The sequence below is a fragment of the Ascidiella aspersa genome, chromosome 5 (assembly GCF_963924565.1).
Source record: "Ascidiella aspersa chromosome 5, kaAscAspe10.2, whole genome shotgun sequence".
Taxonomy (NCBI): domain Eukaryota; kingdom Metazoa; phylum Chordata; class Ascidiacea; order Phlebobranchia; family Ascidiidae; genus Ascidiella; species Ascidiella aspersa.
The window spans coordinates 3,939,738-3,956,357 of NC_139451.1; the positions used below are offsets into that span (position 1 = coordinate 3,939,738).

Genomic DNA, 16,620 nt, shown 5'->3' on the forward strand with positions numbered 1-16,620 from the left:
AGTTGAAATTAGCTTAAAAAATTCAACAACGTCAATATTGATGTTGGGGCGGTTAAAAATAACACGTTTTACCCATATTTACGCAAAAATATATTTTCCGTGTTAAAAAAGTTTAAGAACCCCTGCTTTAGGCTAACAATTCTGGGAAATATTCGTTGAAATAAGCATTAAACAAAGATATGTTATTTGTACTGCAGTGAAGTCTAATTAATGTTTCAAATTAACGCCATGTCTACAACAGTGTTAAGGATAATATAAATTAAAAAAACACAAACAATTGGTCTTTTGTAGTAAGAATATAAAATACCATACAGAAGTAGATGACATGTTGGACGTTTGGAATAACTCGTTATTTATTTTCAACATGTTAGTCGAAATGTTTAAAATGAACATACTTTTGTATGGGCTTCGATGTTCTTACTACAACCTCCAGGCATTAACTTAAGATTTATTCCAAATGTTCCAAATGCTACCTACTTCTGTATGGGCTTTAATATTCATTCTTAGACTAGCTACACCCTCCAGCCATTATCTTAAGATTTATTCGAAACGTTCAAAACGATACCTACTTCTGTTCAGGCTTTGAGATTCTTACTATGTCTTACTACAACCTCCGACCATTATGCTTGAAATTGGTGTTTAACTATAGATTATTACGGAGCCAAGACATCGATCAGATTTTTTCACACATTACCTCAAAGCGATCTAATCTAGCTTACCCAGCGATAAGACATTAAAATATGAAATGTTGATAATCATAAACATTAATATTCAGTCATATTCGGCCCTAAACTTTAAAAGCGTGATATCTACGAATTTCTATCCTTCAAAAAAGCCATGACTCGAGCGCCAGGTATTCAGGGTATAGGTTATTAATATTCTTTCAAAAATTCTACGGCAGCACTCTGCCTGTGAACAACGCCATATATAACTAAAAGGTCATTAGGGAGATGCCTTAAAACACTTAAAAGAGGATTTTCAGTTTTTTTTTAGAAATTGACGTAACAGCGCTATGTTAGTGGAGCGAAGGGAATATTCAGCGTTGCGTCGCTTTACGGGTCAAATATGACGCATTTGACGCATGTGACGCATTTGACGCATAGGAATATCACGATGGCCCGAAGGGCTCCAGCCACAAGATCGAAATAAGAATAACATCACCATCGGAATAAAACACTTTTTAGCTTTCAAAACGAAAAACTATATTGAAGTCAAGCGGCATAAAACTCTCAAGCCGCCGGAAAGCAACTATAAGGGTCACAGCCTAAAATAAGGGCCCAAGTGACCTTCAAATACATTGAGCCATAGAATACGTCCGGAATGACAGTTACTTCGTGTTTTAGTCTGATGGAATGACACCAAAATGGGACCAATACCTAATTGTCGGAATAAGTCCTAAATCCCTCGGAAAAAGACATTTATAGTCAGAATCAGGGCTACATAAAATTTTACCTAACACCAAACCACACCCCTAAGTAAATCACTAACTCCCCTAACAAATTCAACTCTAAACCATTTTCTAACCCTACTATTACTCACTAATAACGCCAAACAAGTCCAAAAATCCGGTGCCAAAACAGCGGCGCCGGTAAAACTAGTCTGCCCAAACGTCGACACCAAACGGCCGAGGCTAAACCGATGGCCCCCGATGGTCCCATACCCTACCTCCACAGTTTCAGGTGTTGTTTTGGCCATTTCGATGAATTCAAAACTTATTCCGGTCAATTTAAGTTGTGATTCGAATGATTTAGGTCTTATTTAGACGATCTAAATCTTATTTTGTCGTGAATATTACTGCGTATTTGGCTGTATTATGTCGTTGGTCTTAATAATATGGTATTGCAGATTATTCTGCTTTAGATATAGTTGCTTTGTAGGCTTTGCTTATTGTACGTTTTATGCAACGATAATTTAGAAGGTATTGCGATGAATTTAGAACTCATTCCGATCGATTTAGGACGTATTCCGACAGGTTTAGGTCTTACTCAGACGATTTAGATGTTATTCTGTACTGCATATTACTGCGCATTTAAGTTTACTATGTCGTTGGTTTTAACGCTATGGCATTATAGATTTTTTCGGCTTTAGCTATTGTTGCTTTGTTGGTCTTATTGTGCGACCCCTGCCCGAATTATGCAACAATGATTTACTGAACACAAGGTTCGATGGCTTGGCCGGATTTAAGAAGTCCAAGGGGAAAAAGCCTCTGTTAATTGCAACCTTATATCGATCCCAACCGAACCTTGTCTTATCCTTTACCACACTGAGAATAATGTTTACAAAATAAACCGTCAAAACAGTATTTATGGTGATGGAATTGGGTAAGCTTTACTGTTGACTGATGCTTGAAAAGTATTGCTGTTTGAAGTTTAATCTAAATCCGAGCTAAATGCTTTTTGGGGGCTTTGATGTCGGTGATGATTATTCCTGCACAAAAACTAAGGTTTGTTTGGTATTTTGCCGGCATAAGGTTTATGTGTTCCAGGCCCTTTAAATACACTCGCATCAACAATTTAGTTTTACAAACGTAAGTCATACTTTGCACGAATCTGTAACGTAGCTTTATAATGAATCTCAAAGCGAAAAAGGTCAAGTACTCGAGATTCGTTATCCAGGTATTTTACAAATCTACATTTACTGTTAACTTAGGCTTATATTAGGGTCGTATTAGCGTCGCCGCGAAAAAATTGACAAACCTTAGGCGAAATATATATTCCTTTAAAAATTGTCTGTTCCTGGTTTCACTTTGTTTTTTTACTTTGAATTTTATTGTCTATTTCAACAAGGAACTGACGACGCCAGTATAGGCGAAACATATATTCCTTTAAAAAATGTCTGATCCTGGTTTTAATCGGGTTTTCAAACTTTGAATTTTATTGTCTATTTGAATAAGGAACTGATGATGCCAGTATAGGCGAAATATATCTTCCTTTAGAAGGTTTCTGATCCTGGTTTCACTCGGGTTTTTAAACTTTGAGTTCTATGATTTGTCCAACGTCAAAGTCATTTTTTATACTTTAAACGACAAATAGTTAAAAAAGGTACTTTGCGTTAAAACTGGTAACGCCTATCACGCCAAAGTGTGTTGCGCCGTACGCGATCCCCAGGGTTAACAGATGGCCGAAAAAAAATACCAAACTTATCTAAAAAATAGCCAAAAAAGCCAAATCTACTACAAACTCCAACAAGTCTATGTTTTTCATAAAATAATTAAAATAATGCTATAAATGGTCATGCTGGTACAATTGAATTTGTCTTTTTGTGGCAATTTTCTTAATTTGTTTCTTTTTTTGTAAATTTTTCTTGGCAATTTTTCCATTTTTGTGATTTTTTTTGGTAAGTTCTCTCTTTTTGTTATTTAGATCTCTTCTTAACAGGAAACTCCTGAAATATTGAATCAAACAAAAAAAAGCCTAAAAAAGTAAAACTTTATTTAAAATTTAAAAAAATGAAACAAAATCCAAAGAGGTTCAAAGAAACCAAATTTTTTCAAATTTGGCTTTAATCTTAACTGGCAACGCTGCCTACACGCACCCGGGCCGCTTTTTTCCTTTTTTTCCCAAGGCTTCCTAATCCCGATTACGCCGCTCGAGCGGCGTTATTGTGACATCATTAAACTCGTCGCGCGAATCGTAATTATTCGCAGCGGAATCGATTGTCGTCCTCCAGTGCGTCGCGGCAGTCTTCAGGGAACGCGCAGAAAGAGGAACTAGTAGCGTTGTACCGGCGTTAGGGCCGACACAGACTTGGAAAGGCGCGTTTAAAGCGCACACGCCGCAGGTCGACTCTTGTGCTTTTCAGTCGCGCCGTTTTGGATGGTGATTTATGGCTGGTGTTAAGCGGTGATGGATAACGAAGCAGCAGTTAATTTTAAAGATATGTTGGCGTCACAGCAGCAAGGCTAAGGTGGAAACCAATCTGCGAAATCGTAGTAAGAATATTAAAGCCCATAAGGAAGTAAAGAGCATTTTAGAAGCGTTTCGAATAAATCTAAAGATAATGGTGGATGTTGTAGTATTACGTAGAATAAATAATAAAACCCATGCAAAAGTAGACATCAATTTGAACGTTTTTAACAAGCCTTAAGAGCATGGTTGCAGGTTGTATTTTGTATTAGGACTTAAAAAAAATCTTAAAAATATGACTGGAGGTTGATAAGACGTAGTAAAAATATCAAAGCCCATGCAAGTAGGTTGTATTTGGAACGTTTCCAATAATTCTTGATTCATTTTAAATGTGTCGAAAATTAATAAAGAGTTTTGCAAACGTTTAAAGTGCTACCTATACTACTGTATGGGCTTTGATATTCTTACTACTACTTTAAACAAGACTTTGAGAAATCCCTTTTAAAGCAAATTTTAGTCTTAAAATACGCCGCAGTTCGACTCTTGTGCTTTTCAGTCGCGCCGTTTTGGATTGTGATTTATGGCTGGATTTCGGGCGGTTAAGGCTAACGAAGCCGAAGCAGCAGTTGATTTTTAAAGAGATAAAGCAAAGACCATACTGAAGTAACCATAGCATGTTTAAGGTTTGGAATAAACATTAAGATAATGACTTAGGTTGTAACTAGACTTGCAATAAATATCAAAACCCATACAGAAGTAGGTAGCATTTTGAACGTTTTGAGTAAACGTTAAGGGCATGGTTGAAGGTTGTAGTAAGACCTAGTAAGAATATCAAATCTGTATGGGCTTTGATATTCTTACTGCTTTTAACCAAACATAACGAAATTCCTTTTAAAGCAATTTTTAGTCTGAAATACGCCGCAGGTCGGCTTTTGTGCTTTTCAGTCGCGCCGTTTTGATGGTGATTTATGGCTGGATGTTAAGCGGTTAAGGCTAACAAAGTAGCAGTCGGTTTCAAAGAGATGTTGGTTTGGTTTTAAAGGGATGTTGGTTTGGTTTTAAAGAGATGTTGGTTAGGTTAAAATAAATTCGGGAAATCGTAGCGTTGGAGGTTGTAGTAAGACGTGGTAAGAATATCAAAGCCCATGCAGAAGTAGGTAGCATTTTGAGAACGGTTCGAATATCTCCTGATTTTATTTCTAAATAGTCAAAATGCATGGACTTTTATATTCTTACTACTTTTAACCAGACATAACGGAATTCCGTTTAAAGCAAATTTTAGTCTGAATTACGCCGCAGTTCGACTCTTAGTGCTTTCCAGTTGCGCCGTTTGGGATTGTGATTTATGGCGGCAAAAGAAAATTTGAAAGACTTAATGGCGCCTCTTAGGTTTAAGCGAATTTGTTCTAGTAGAAATATCAAAGGCCATACAGCAGAAAGTATCACTTTGTGAACTTGTCAAATAACTCATAAGATAATGGATGGAGGTTGTAGGTAGACGTAAAGTGAATATCAAAGCCCATGCAGAAGTTGGTAGCATTTTAAACTTTTTGAATGGCTCTTTATTCATTTTCACAAATGCTACGTACTTCTGTATGGGCTTCGGTATCCTTACTACGTCTTACTACAACCTCCAACCATTATCCTTTTGATTATATTGAGCCGACGGAAGACTATAGAGTAGATTCAGACGATTTTAAGAAGACTTAAATGAATCCCTTTTAAAGCAAATTTTAGCCTGAAAGACTTTGGAAATAGTTTACAGAAACATTAGTAACTGTTGGTTGTTGAAAGCCGAATTTTGACAAAAAATTTACGCCAATGTTACATTCAGGTTTATAACGAATTTGAAAAAAATTTGGTAAAATGACCGGTCTCTTGGTGGTTATTCTAAGAGGACAGCAGACTATCTAGCAGCAGGAGGTTTTAACGAAAATTATATAGAAACCGCTTTCAAAGCAAATAGTAGTCTATTAAGGCAGCTTTTATAGTCCTTAAATATCTTGCATAAATATCGCTAAGGTTTGGTTATTGTGCGTCGCCAGCAAACCAGAAGATAAAATCGAATTTTTAGTCTAAAATATTTTGGCAATATTTTATAGCAATATCGGTAACTTTTCGGTATTGTAAGCAGACAGCACACTATATAGCTGATGTGGCCGATTTTAACAAAAAATTGACGCCAACATTACCGAAATATTAGGGTTTGAAACGAATTTGAGAAATATTTGGTAAAAATATGGGATGTTTTTGGGTATTCTAAGCAAGTTGATTTTAACAAGAATAGATTAGTGACGACATTATACAAAAATAGTCAGTTTAAACCAGTGGACGACAAACTGTGGTCCGCGGCCAAAATGTTGGTCTATATTAGCAAGTTTTGTTGGGCCGCGAGCTATTTACTATTTTTTTCAGATTATCATGTAGTTGGGGCCGAGTTGTAACCCATTCATTGCATACTGTAAATAAAAAAACAGCTCCTCTGGTAATTTTAATTCTTGTCCAATGTTTCGGTAACCTGTGCAAGCCACCTTCGTCAGGGTGAATGACACTGATCGCTCATACAATAAATGGAAAACACACAAAGGAAAAAAACAGAAAAAAAACAACGCAACAATAAGAAAATAATTAGCGATAACGATTTGCCTCCAGTCCTTCAGCAGGTACTTGTAGCATGCACTGACGAAGGCGGCTTGCATAGGTTGCCGAAACGTTGGTAAAGAATTAAAATTTCTAGAGGAACTGTTTTTTGATTTATATTACTATGCCTGGTAGCAACCGTTTTTATATTGCATACTGTGTTTTCAAAGTGGGTGTTGCTAAGATTTGTTTTGGCTTATTGTTACATCAAGAGCTTTACGCCCACACCCCCAAACTATTCTATGTGAATATAAAACATTTGGTCCGTTTTAGTGGAGATTCGCATACTACATAAGGAGATACGCATACAACGCCACGTTGCCTACACTGCAGTTTTAAGGGTAATATAAATTGAAAATAATCCAACAAATTGATCTCAACGATTGATTACTAAGGCCAACAGAGAAGTTACTAAGCACATAGCACCCGTACATACCACTAGACCTGTGAATAACGACATACTTGGCTAAAATGTCAGACTGAAACAGTTTTAAACATTGTCGCTCAACAATATGGCTCACCTTTGAATGTTTACATACAAATAATTCTTCATGTACTGTATAGTAGCAGAATCAGCTGGTATATTTGTAACCTTTGTACAGTAATGCAGGTCGGTCTAAAACGGTTTCAAAAACTGTCACCCGATAAACGGATACCTTTCAGTATTTTAATGTTAGCTTTTATGCAAGGATTGGCTCCTTGTTTTTTAACCGTTTTTGACAGCGACAAAGATGTTAGGCTTTAATTTAAGGCAGCGGTTCTCAACCCGGGTTCCGCGGCACTTTAGGATGCCATTTTTAACATCCAAGGGTTTTAACATATTAAAGTGTTTTCAACCTTGTTGCACAGTCAATGTGATGTTTCAATCTCGTTTATTGTAACGTTACAGTTAACCACTCAGCAAAAATACGAGCAAGGGTACCGCGAACTATTTAAAATTTTAGTCGGTTGCCGCAAGCCAAACAAGGTTGCGAAACACTGGATTAAGAAAAGGGCAAAGGAAAAAAATTGCTCAGGCGTTTTATAAGCATACCGACCACCTCCGGCGTGAATTGCTAAACGCACACGCGAACATCGCAAAACGAATGTACGACAGTCAGTGCCGGAATAACCATTAGGCTATAACCTTAGGCTCTGGAAAAATTCGGCCCTTAATTTTTTTTGGGGAAAATTTTTGCGGGCTGATAGTGATACAGATACAGTAAAGTACAGTTTTTGGTAAAAAAAGTTTTGGCTTAAAAACGTTGTGTGTAAGTTTTTGGAGTTTGGTTTGCCAAATTAAGTCATTTTCTGCCCTTAGGCCTACAGTACCCTTATCCGGTCCTGCCGCCGCCTTCAAAGTGTGCCACAAACGACCTTTTAACAATCAGTCCAACAGCTTTATCATCGATAAAAGTAGAAAAAAAAGTGTCTACAAAAAGTGTCGATTTGCGAAATGGCAGAGCTTTGTTCACATTTCTCGCCAGGTAAAACAAAAACCTTGAAATAACGAGGTTTCCAATAGTTGGCATTTTCATTAAAAAAGGACTGTTTAGTATTGAAAGGTTTTTCGCAAAAGGAAAACCAGAACCTCTTTTAATAAATCTAACCCTGTGAACTACTTCGGGCGACCCAATCAAATCAAACAGCGACAAAATTTTGGGTTGCGACCCATGGGTTGAGAAACTGTGCAATATATAGAGCCATTGTTTTTAGTTTATATAGAAGAGTTTTATGCAGTACACTCATTTAAATGGTTTGTATAGCTCGTGCTGTACACTATACTCCACTAAACATTGTAGTTGGTGATAGAATTGGCACTTTCTAGCAAAGAATTAAAACAAAAAATGTCTTCCGAACTGCTAATTCGTGCTGACACTTATTCAAACGGTTCTCTGTGCATTGCTGTTTATTTAGCGCAGGGGCTCCCAACCTGTGGGCCATGGCACCCTAGGATAGTTGTGGTGAGCAAGCCGACTAGAAAAACAACTAGACTGCAGTGAGTTCGAACTCACGACCTGCGGCCATACCGGGACCTTCGCTCAACCAACTAAGCTACGCAGGCTCAGAAGGGAGCGCGTCAAGGAACAAGCATAGCACCATTGCCTGCTGTATCATGTAACAGTTCTCTGCAAGTCATGAACATTTTTCAGATTGCAACCTAAACATTAGAGTTAAATAATTGTCACTTTCTGGCAGAAAATTAGGACAAAAAATGTCTTCCGAATTGATAACTCGTGCTGTCGTCGCGTCACTTCTTGCCTGTCTAATTGCTTCCAACGAGTGCAGCCAGGAAAACGACAACCTTAACCATTCCTCAGCAAAAGTCAACAGCCGAAAAGCCCGGAGTTTGAACGCTCGAATCCAGCAACTCAGTCCTCCGATAGTGACCACGAATTACGGAAAGGTCCGAGGGGTTAAAGTTAACGTGGATAACACTCTACTCAAGTCAGTTGTCCAGTACTTGGGAATCCCGTACGCCAGGCCTCCGGTCGGTAACCTGCGTTGGAAAGATCCGGTGACGCCGTTTAAGTGGCCTGGTAAGCCATAATGTAATGGCTTTATTCGTTTGAGCTTAATTACTCCATTTTTTTGGCAAAATTACTTCACTTGATTTAAGTATGAGTTAACTTGACTCAAGTCTTTTGGATAAAATAACTTGGCTTGTTTCAAGTCTTTTGGAAAAATTAACCAAGTTTTGCTAAAGCAGTGTTCTAATGCTTTTTGTGAATGATTTGAATTGAGTGCACTTAAATACTGTTTTTAAATTACTTGACTACACTTAAGTCTTTTGGGCTAATGTAACTTAAATTAAAGCTTAAATTATTGTAACGCTATTTAGTTTAAAATTAGGCTGCATGGCAGAGCTTTGTGCTTATTGAGTAAATAATATCGATACTTTGCCAGCAGTGGCCTAAATCACTATTGTATATCTACATTTTTGATTCTATTCACTTTAAAGTTGGCTAATTTTTAGGAGGTTTAGTGCTGTTACGTGACGTTACGTCAAAAGTTTTTGTAGTTTGGCGGTTAAGGTTGATTCACATCTGTAGTTGATCGCAGTCTCTTAACCAAAGTTCAACAAATGATTTAACTTGACTCAAGGTATTTGGGCAAAATAACTTTACTTGACTTAAGTATTTTTTAATGACTTCAGTCGTTTAAAGAAATGAGTTAACTTGACTCAAGTCTTTTGGGCAAATTGATTTAAATCGTTTGAACAATTGACTTGACTTGATTCGGAACATTATCTTAACAAAGTTTTGGCAAGCAGTGTTCTAATGACTTTAGTCAATGACGTGGCTTGAGTGCACTTTAGTGCACTGCTTTGAAATGACCTGACTTGACTTTAGTCTTTTGATCAAAATGACAAAACACAAATGCAACGTTTTTGTTTAATGAGAAAATTTTTAATTATCTCTGATTAATACCTAGTTTTTTCGTACTATACGCATTGTAATAAGCGAGCTTAAAAATCGATTAACATCTATTCTGAAGACTGTTTCATACATTGATCGCCCAACAACTTTTTGTCAAAATAGTTTGTAAACAGCCCCAACTATACACTTTAAAATATAAGTTTTTACGTAATGCTGTATTGTGAACCGTATTTTTGAGTACAATATATCCCATGCACTCCAGTATCACCGGGTGCGATATATCCCATACACTACAATGTCACCAGTTTTGAAAATATACGGTTCAGTTCCGGTTCGGCTAAATAAAATCTCGCAAAAATCAGTTGGAAGAAAAATGAGCACAAAAACAGTTTACAAAGATCCGGTTCGGGTTCGTTTCGACTCCTTGTCCCAAGCAACCTTAGTATAAATCTATTCCGATATTTATCCAGGTGTACGGAACGCCACCAGGTTTGGTCCAGTTTGTCCTCAAGCCCCGGACCACCTCCTTCCGTCGGCTCTCCTACCAATCTGGTACCGTCCTAGCTCAAGGTTCCGCCAATCAATGCAGAGAAGAATGTCGGAGGATTGTCTTTACCTCAACATCTACGTACCTGCCAAGTTCTACGCCGACGGTAGGTTGGGAAATTTTCTGTAACTTTGATACATCGCAAGCCATCGCAGACTCACCGAATCAGCCGATCAATGATAAAAGCTAGGTAGGCTGGGAAAACAATTAGACTGCGATGAGAATCGAACTCACGACCTCCGGTCATACCGTGAACGTAAATATACCGCTACAGAAATGGGTTCTTATTTAGGATTATCATGCAAGCAAGGCAAGGATATAGAAAAACAACTAACCTTCAGTCAGGTTATTACTGAGCGAAAATTTGGGGTTCGACGAACGCTTGCAGAACAACATAGGGGTTCGACAGATTACCAAAAGTTAAGAACCACTGGCGTATAGGCTACATTTGGGAAAATCTTTATTCACGCTGTTGGAATTCTCAAACAAAAGTCGAAGTTTTAAAATTTATTGACTTGATCCTATAAAAAGGAATAGGATTTAATGGGCCATGGTAAAAACATGACGTCATAAAAGGGTTGGGCTGCATTTCATTTCAGAGAAGATAAATTTTTCTATTAATGCGTCATTCGCTTTTGAATGGTTCAGGGATAAACATGGGCCGCATAATCTCGGCTGCAACTATATTTAGTAATTTTAAATTCTCATGCGCACAAATGAAAAAGTGCGACATTACTTTCGTATATAAAAAAAATATCACAATGGCTTACAAAAAAGAATCTTTTTGTCGAAAATTTTTTTTTTACTTCTTGCTGTATGAACTTGTTTATTCTACGTCTAACCACAACCTCCAGCCAATATGTTCCGAATTCTAAAAAACGGGACCGTCGTGTTACCAACTGAGCTACACTGTCTCAGAGTGGAGCAAGTCAAGAAACAACCATACGCCAATGCTTGCTACATTCTGTTAGTACTGGCAACTTCACATTGTAGCGGATCTACAGTTACATATCATTATTTAATGAAACATGCACACCCATATGTGTGTTTACAACTCTGATCTAGCCCTTCTGAAGCTGCTTTTTACCAACGATTGCGGCTTAAGTATAATTAGAACACAGAAAGCCATCGCAGACTAATCTCATCGAATCAGCCGATCACTGATGTAAGCAGGGCAGACTAAAAAAAACAACTAGTCTGCAGTGAGATTCGAACTCACGACCTCCGGTCAAGCCGGGACGGTCGCTCCACCAACTGAGCTATGCAGGCTCAAAGAGGAGCGAGTCGAGAAACTCACATTCCGTGTAACTATATAAAACCTGACCCTTTTATATTAAGTTGTCCATATTTAGTTGACTGAATCAGCGGATCAATGATGAAAGCTACAACTAGCCTGCAGTGAGATTCGAACTCACGACGTCCGGTCAAACTGGGAACCGTTACAGAAATGAGTTGACTTGATTACCAACTGAGCTAAACAGGCTCAGAGGAAAACAAGTCGACAAATGGCCATAGCAACGTTGTCTTATCCCGTTTGTAAAATTATTCTGTGGTAATATACGTACGACCTCGGTCATACCGGGACCTTCGATCTACCAACTGAGCTTCACAGGCTCAGACGGGAGCCAGTCGAGAAACAACCAAAAAACCGTTGTGAACTGTATCCCGTATATTAATCTAGTCTGTGGTGAGGTTCGAAATCAACTTGATTCAAGTCTTTGGGCAAAATAACTTGACTTCACTTGAGTCGTCGTTTGAACAAATGATTTAAATTGATTTAAGTCTTTTAAGAAGAATAACCTGACTTGACTTAAGTCGTTTGAACAAAATACTTAACTTGATTCAAGTATTTTGGGCAAAATAATTTCACTTGACTTGAGTCGTTTAAACAAATGAGTTAACTTGAATTAAGTCTTTTGACTGGATTTAAATAATTTTGAATAAATGACTGAACTTGTTTTAAGTCTTTTGGCCAAAATGACCTGACTCGGCTTAAGTCGTTCAAACAAATGACTTACCTTGATTTAAGTATTCTAAGCAAAATAACTTGACTTGGCTTAAATCGTTTGGAGAAAAGTCTTAACTTGATTTAATTCTTTTGAGCAAAATAACTTGACTTGACTTAAGCCGTTTGAACAAATAACTTAACTAAGAAGTCTTTGTGTCAATCAATTAATTTGCGTTAAAATTGATAATTTTTAGGTTTTCGAAACAATTGTTTTGTTTCGGTAAAAGGTCGCCGCTCGCAGACATTTAAATTTCGATTCGGCGCCCGTTAAAACAAAGCTTTGTGGTTGAAAAAGCGACGCAATCGAGAATTGATGAATTTGTAAAGCCGCCCTCCGTTCCCCTTGGGGCCTTGCTAATGGATTTTTGACTTTGACGGTCGCCCCGACCTCGTTTTAGGGCGATATAAGGCGACTGGTAATGGCTTTAGGGTTTTGTCGATGGCCTTGGAGTTGACCGACTGAACCAGAACGCCAGCCACGAAACAGCTATAGCGATTTTTTATGGATTTTTCTGTTTCTTTTTCGAATTTGGTTTCAGACAGTCTCCGGGGACAGGGGCACATTAAGAGTGTTTTTTTTTCTTTTTTACGTTTCGTCGAAACATGAAATCGATTTTGTCAAAATTTTCTGTCAAAGTTTTGTCCATCGTTGACATGATAATGTCGATCTACTAGAACTTTTGGGTTTAGAAATTCATTATCAAGCTGATAAACAAGCTTTTTAGTTGTACGTCAATTGTTACTCTAGAGACGCCCGATATTTTGGACGAAAAGTATTGCGATCCGGCCCCAAATAACGTAACTACTGTGCTCCTATAAGCAAAATAAATGAAAAACGTTTATTAAGCTGAAACTAGCCTTAGCGGTAAATTTAGTTACCCCTAGTTGTTAACAGTGGTTTAAATCAGTTCCGGTTAATTTAAAGTAGAAATTGCTGCATTTCGGCGCAAATTATTGTTTAAACTAATGTAGTAATTTGGTATCAGATCGTTACCGATACCACCCTAGCATCGGATGATTACCGATTCTACCACTTGGCATCGGTTATCGGCTCCGATCCGATATTATCGGACGAGTACCGATACTAATACTTGGCATCGGGTATCGGCTCCGATCCGATATTATCGGACGAGTACCGATACTAATACTTGGCATCGGGTATCGGCTCCGATCCGATATTATCGGACGAGTACCGATACTAATACTTGGCATCGGGTATCGGCTCCGAATCCGATATTATCGGACGAGTACCGATACTAATACTTGGCATCGTCTATTGGCTCCGAATCCGATATTATCGGACGAGTACCGATACTAATACTTGGCATCGGGTATCGGCTCCGATCCGATATTATCGGACGAGTACCGATACTTTCACTTGGCATCGTCTATTGGCTCCGAATCCGATATTATCGGACGAGTACCGATACTAATACTTGGCATCGGGTATCGGCTCCGATCCGATATTATCGGACGAGTACCGATACTAATACTTGGCATCGGGTATCGGCTCCGATCCGATATTATCGGACGAGTACCGATACTAATACTTGGCATCGGGTATCGGCTCCGATCCGATATTATCGGACGAGTACCGATACTAATACTTGGCATCGGGTATCGGCTCCGATCCGATATTATCGGACGAGTACCGATACTAATACTTGGCATCGGGTATTGGCTCCGATCCGATATTATCGGACGAGTACCGATACTAATACTTGGCATCGGGTATCGGCTCCGATCCGATATTATCGGACGAGTACCGATACTAATACTTGGCATCGGGTATCGGCTCCGATCCGATATTATCGGACGAGTACCGATACTAATACTTGGCATCGGGTATCGGCTCCGATCCGATATTATCGGACGAGTACCGATACTACCACTTGGTATCGGTTATCGGCTTCGATCCGATATTATCGGCCATCCCTACCTCTAACATTAATACTGACACCCGTTCGTAAATAAACACCCCAAAGTTTTCTTACAGCGCCTTTGCAAGCAGTGCCTTCTTTTTTCTAAATAGAAGTAGTTGCTGCAATGTTTGTTTTAAGAAATTCATGGCACAATATGTTAAAAAGATAAATTTCTAGTTAAAGCACAAATATTAAAATCTACTTTGCTTTGGGTTACTTTTAAAATTGGTAGTTTCGCAGATGCTGTAAAATTGATACAAAAATGACTTCTGTTTAAATTTGACGGAGATATTATTTTGATTTTCCTTTTTTTGAAAGACATTTTGTGCTTAAAAAACATCAAAGCCATTTAAGTGCTTGGTTTTGTTCGTTGGCAGAAAGATGAATTACAGAACTTAATAACCTCAGTTCTAATTTTAATTAAGTTAAACCTAACAAATAATACAAATTTCAAACACGCCCTTTTAAGTGATGATGTAAATACAATACGTCACGCACATTCTTACACAATGACGTCACGCACATTACGTCACTATAGGTACTCGTTTCTTCCAGGAATATTATTTCGCAATGACGTCACCTATATTATGTCACGATAGGCGCCCATTGCTTTCGGTAATATTCTTACGCAATATTCTTACGCAATAACGTCATAATAGACACCTATTGCCTGCGGAAAATTTTTTACGCAATGATGTCACGTACATTACGTCACTCCTTGATTTCAGAGCGCAGTCGGCCGAACCGCTACCGCAAGAAGTTACCGGTGATGATATTCTTCCACGGTCACACCTTCTCAGAGGGATCGGCCAACATCTATGACGGAAGCGTGCTCGCAAACTACGGTGACGTCATTGTGGTGACGTTTAACTACAGGCTCGGCGTGCTCGGTGAGTGGGAAAGTCCCTTAACTGTTTGTGCGTGATAAAGTTGTATTGATTTTATGAGAAAAACATTTGGCGCTGGTTTAGAATCCTACCACTTATTTTAACAGTAACCAAACTAGTCGAAATATGGAATAAATATAATAAAAAAGAAATAAAATAGAAATAAATATGGAATAAATATAATAATAATGCTTGACCCGCCCGAACCCAAATGCTATATCTTACCCTAACCCAAATAATATTCGTTGAGTTATTAATTGTTTGAATGCGTTGAAGGATTCTAGATCAGTGGCCTTTTTTACAGTAACGAAACGAGTTGTCAAAGTTGAAATTGCCAGGGAGAAATAAACTTGGATATAAAATGTAATAATAATAGTTGACCCACCCGAACTCTAACGCAACTGCAGCGTATTTATATTACATTTTTACGCTAAATAACATTTTAACTGAATTTATATAGATTGGTTATATATTTAACGGGTCACGTGGAGCAGTGGTTCTCAACCAAAGGTCCGCGAAATATATAACAATTTATTTTAATGGTATACTTTGAACTTTATCGTACGTCACAATGCTGCAAGTGTTGTGCCCAACTGTTTAAAAGTTGGCTACAACTCGTTTGTCTTAATCTTTAAGACCAGTTGTACGTAAAGAAAGCTTTAATAGAACCACTTATACCACGTATGATATCAAAAGACGGCAACAAATTGCTCATTACGTTAAAGCTTTCGTTCTTTGCCTATAAGTTCCACACTTTGTCGTAAGTATGTTTCGGGTTGATTTTGATTTTTGAAGGTCAACCGGTCCGCAAAATTTGTTTTGAAACTTTACCGGTCCGTATGCTAAAAAGGTACTGATATAGAGCCAGCTTTTATACGACGAAAAACGGGTAACGCAGGTCTGTTAAACACAGCCCAATCTGAAAAGTGAACATGTCCTGTAAATATAAATAATATATACATAAAATTATATATTAATAACGTTAAAGTAATAATATTAAAACGCTATAAGCCCCTTAACTGTGTGTGTGATTCTGAGTGTCGGCAATAAAATTGCATTAATTTTATGAGAAAAGTAATTGCCGCTGATCTAGTATCCAAGTACTTATTTTTTACAGTAACAATATGAGTTGACGAAATTGAAGTTACAAGGAACTAGTAAACATGGAAGAAAAAATAAAATAACAATAATTGAACCACCCGAACCCAAAGCCAAACTCGCACCCTAACCTAAACAATCTGCGTTGATTATTTGAACGCGTGGTAAAATTTCATGACCAACATTTTTTTAAATTGAACCTAAAACTGTGGAGAATAATGGTAGGAAGTTGTAGAAAGACGTAGTGAGAATATCAAAGCCTATACACAAGTATAGGAAGCATTATGTAAACGCTTTGAATAACTCTTTTCAAG

General features: G+C 37.9%; 1 protein-coding gene across 1 annotated transcript in view; it reads left to right on the forward strand.

The window, feature by feature from the left end:
• The first annotated feature begins 8,679 nt into the window (after positions 1 to 8,679).
• Positions 8,680 to 16,620, forward strand: part of LOC146141525 (neuroligin-4, Y-linked-like) — a 38,064-nt gene continuing 30,123 nt past the window's right edge. Inside the window, exons 1-3 of the mRNA XM_083390166.1 lie at positions 8,680 to 9,004; positions 10,315 to 10,497; positions 15,050 to 15,211. Of these exons, the coding sequence (XP_083246292.1) occupies positions 8,680 to 9,004; positions 10,315 to 10,497; positions 15,050 to 15,211 (670 nt within the window). The remainder of the gene's footprint in view (positions 9,005 to 10,314; positions 10,498 to 15,049; positions 15,212 to 16,620) is intronic.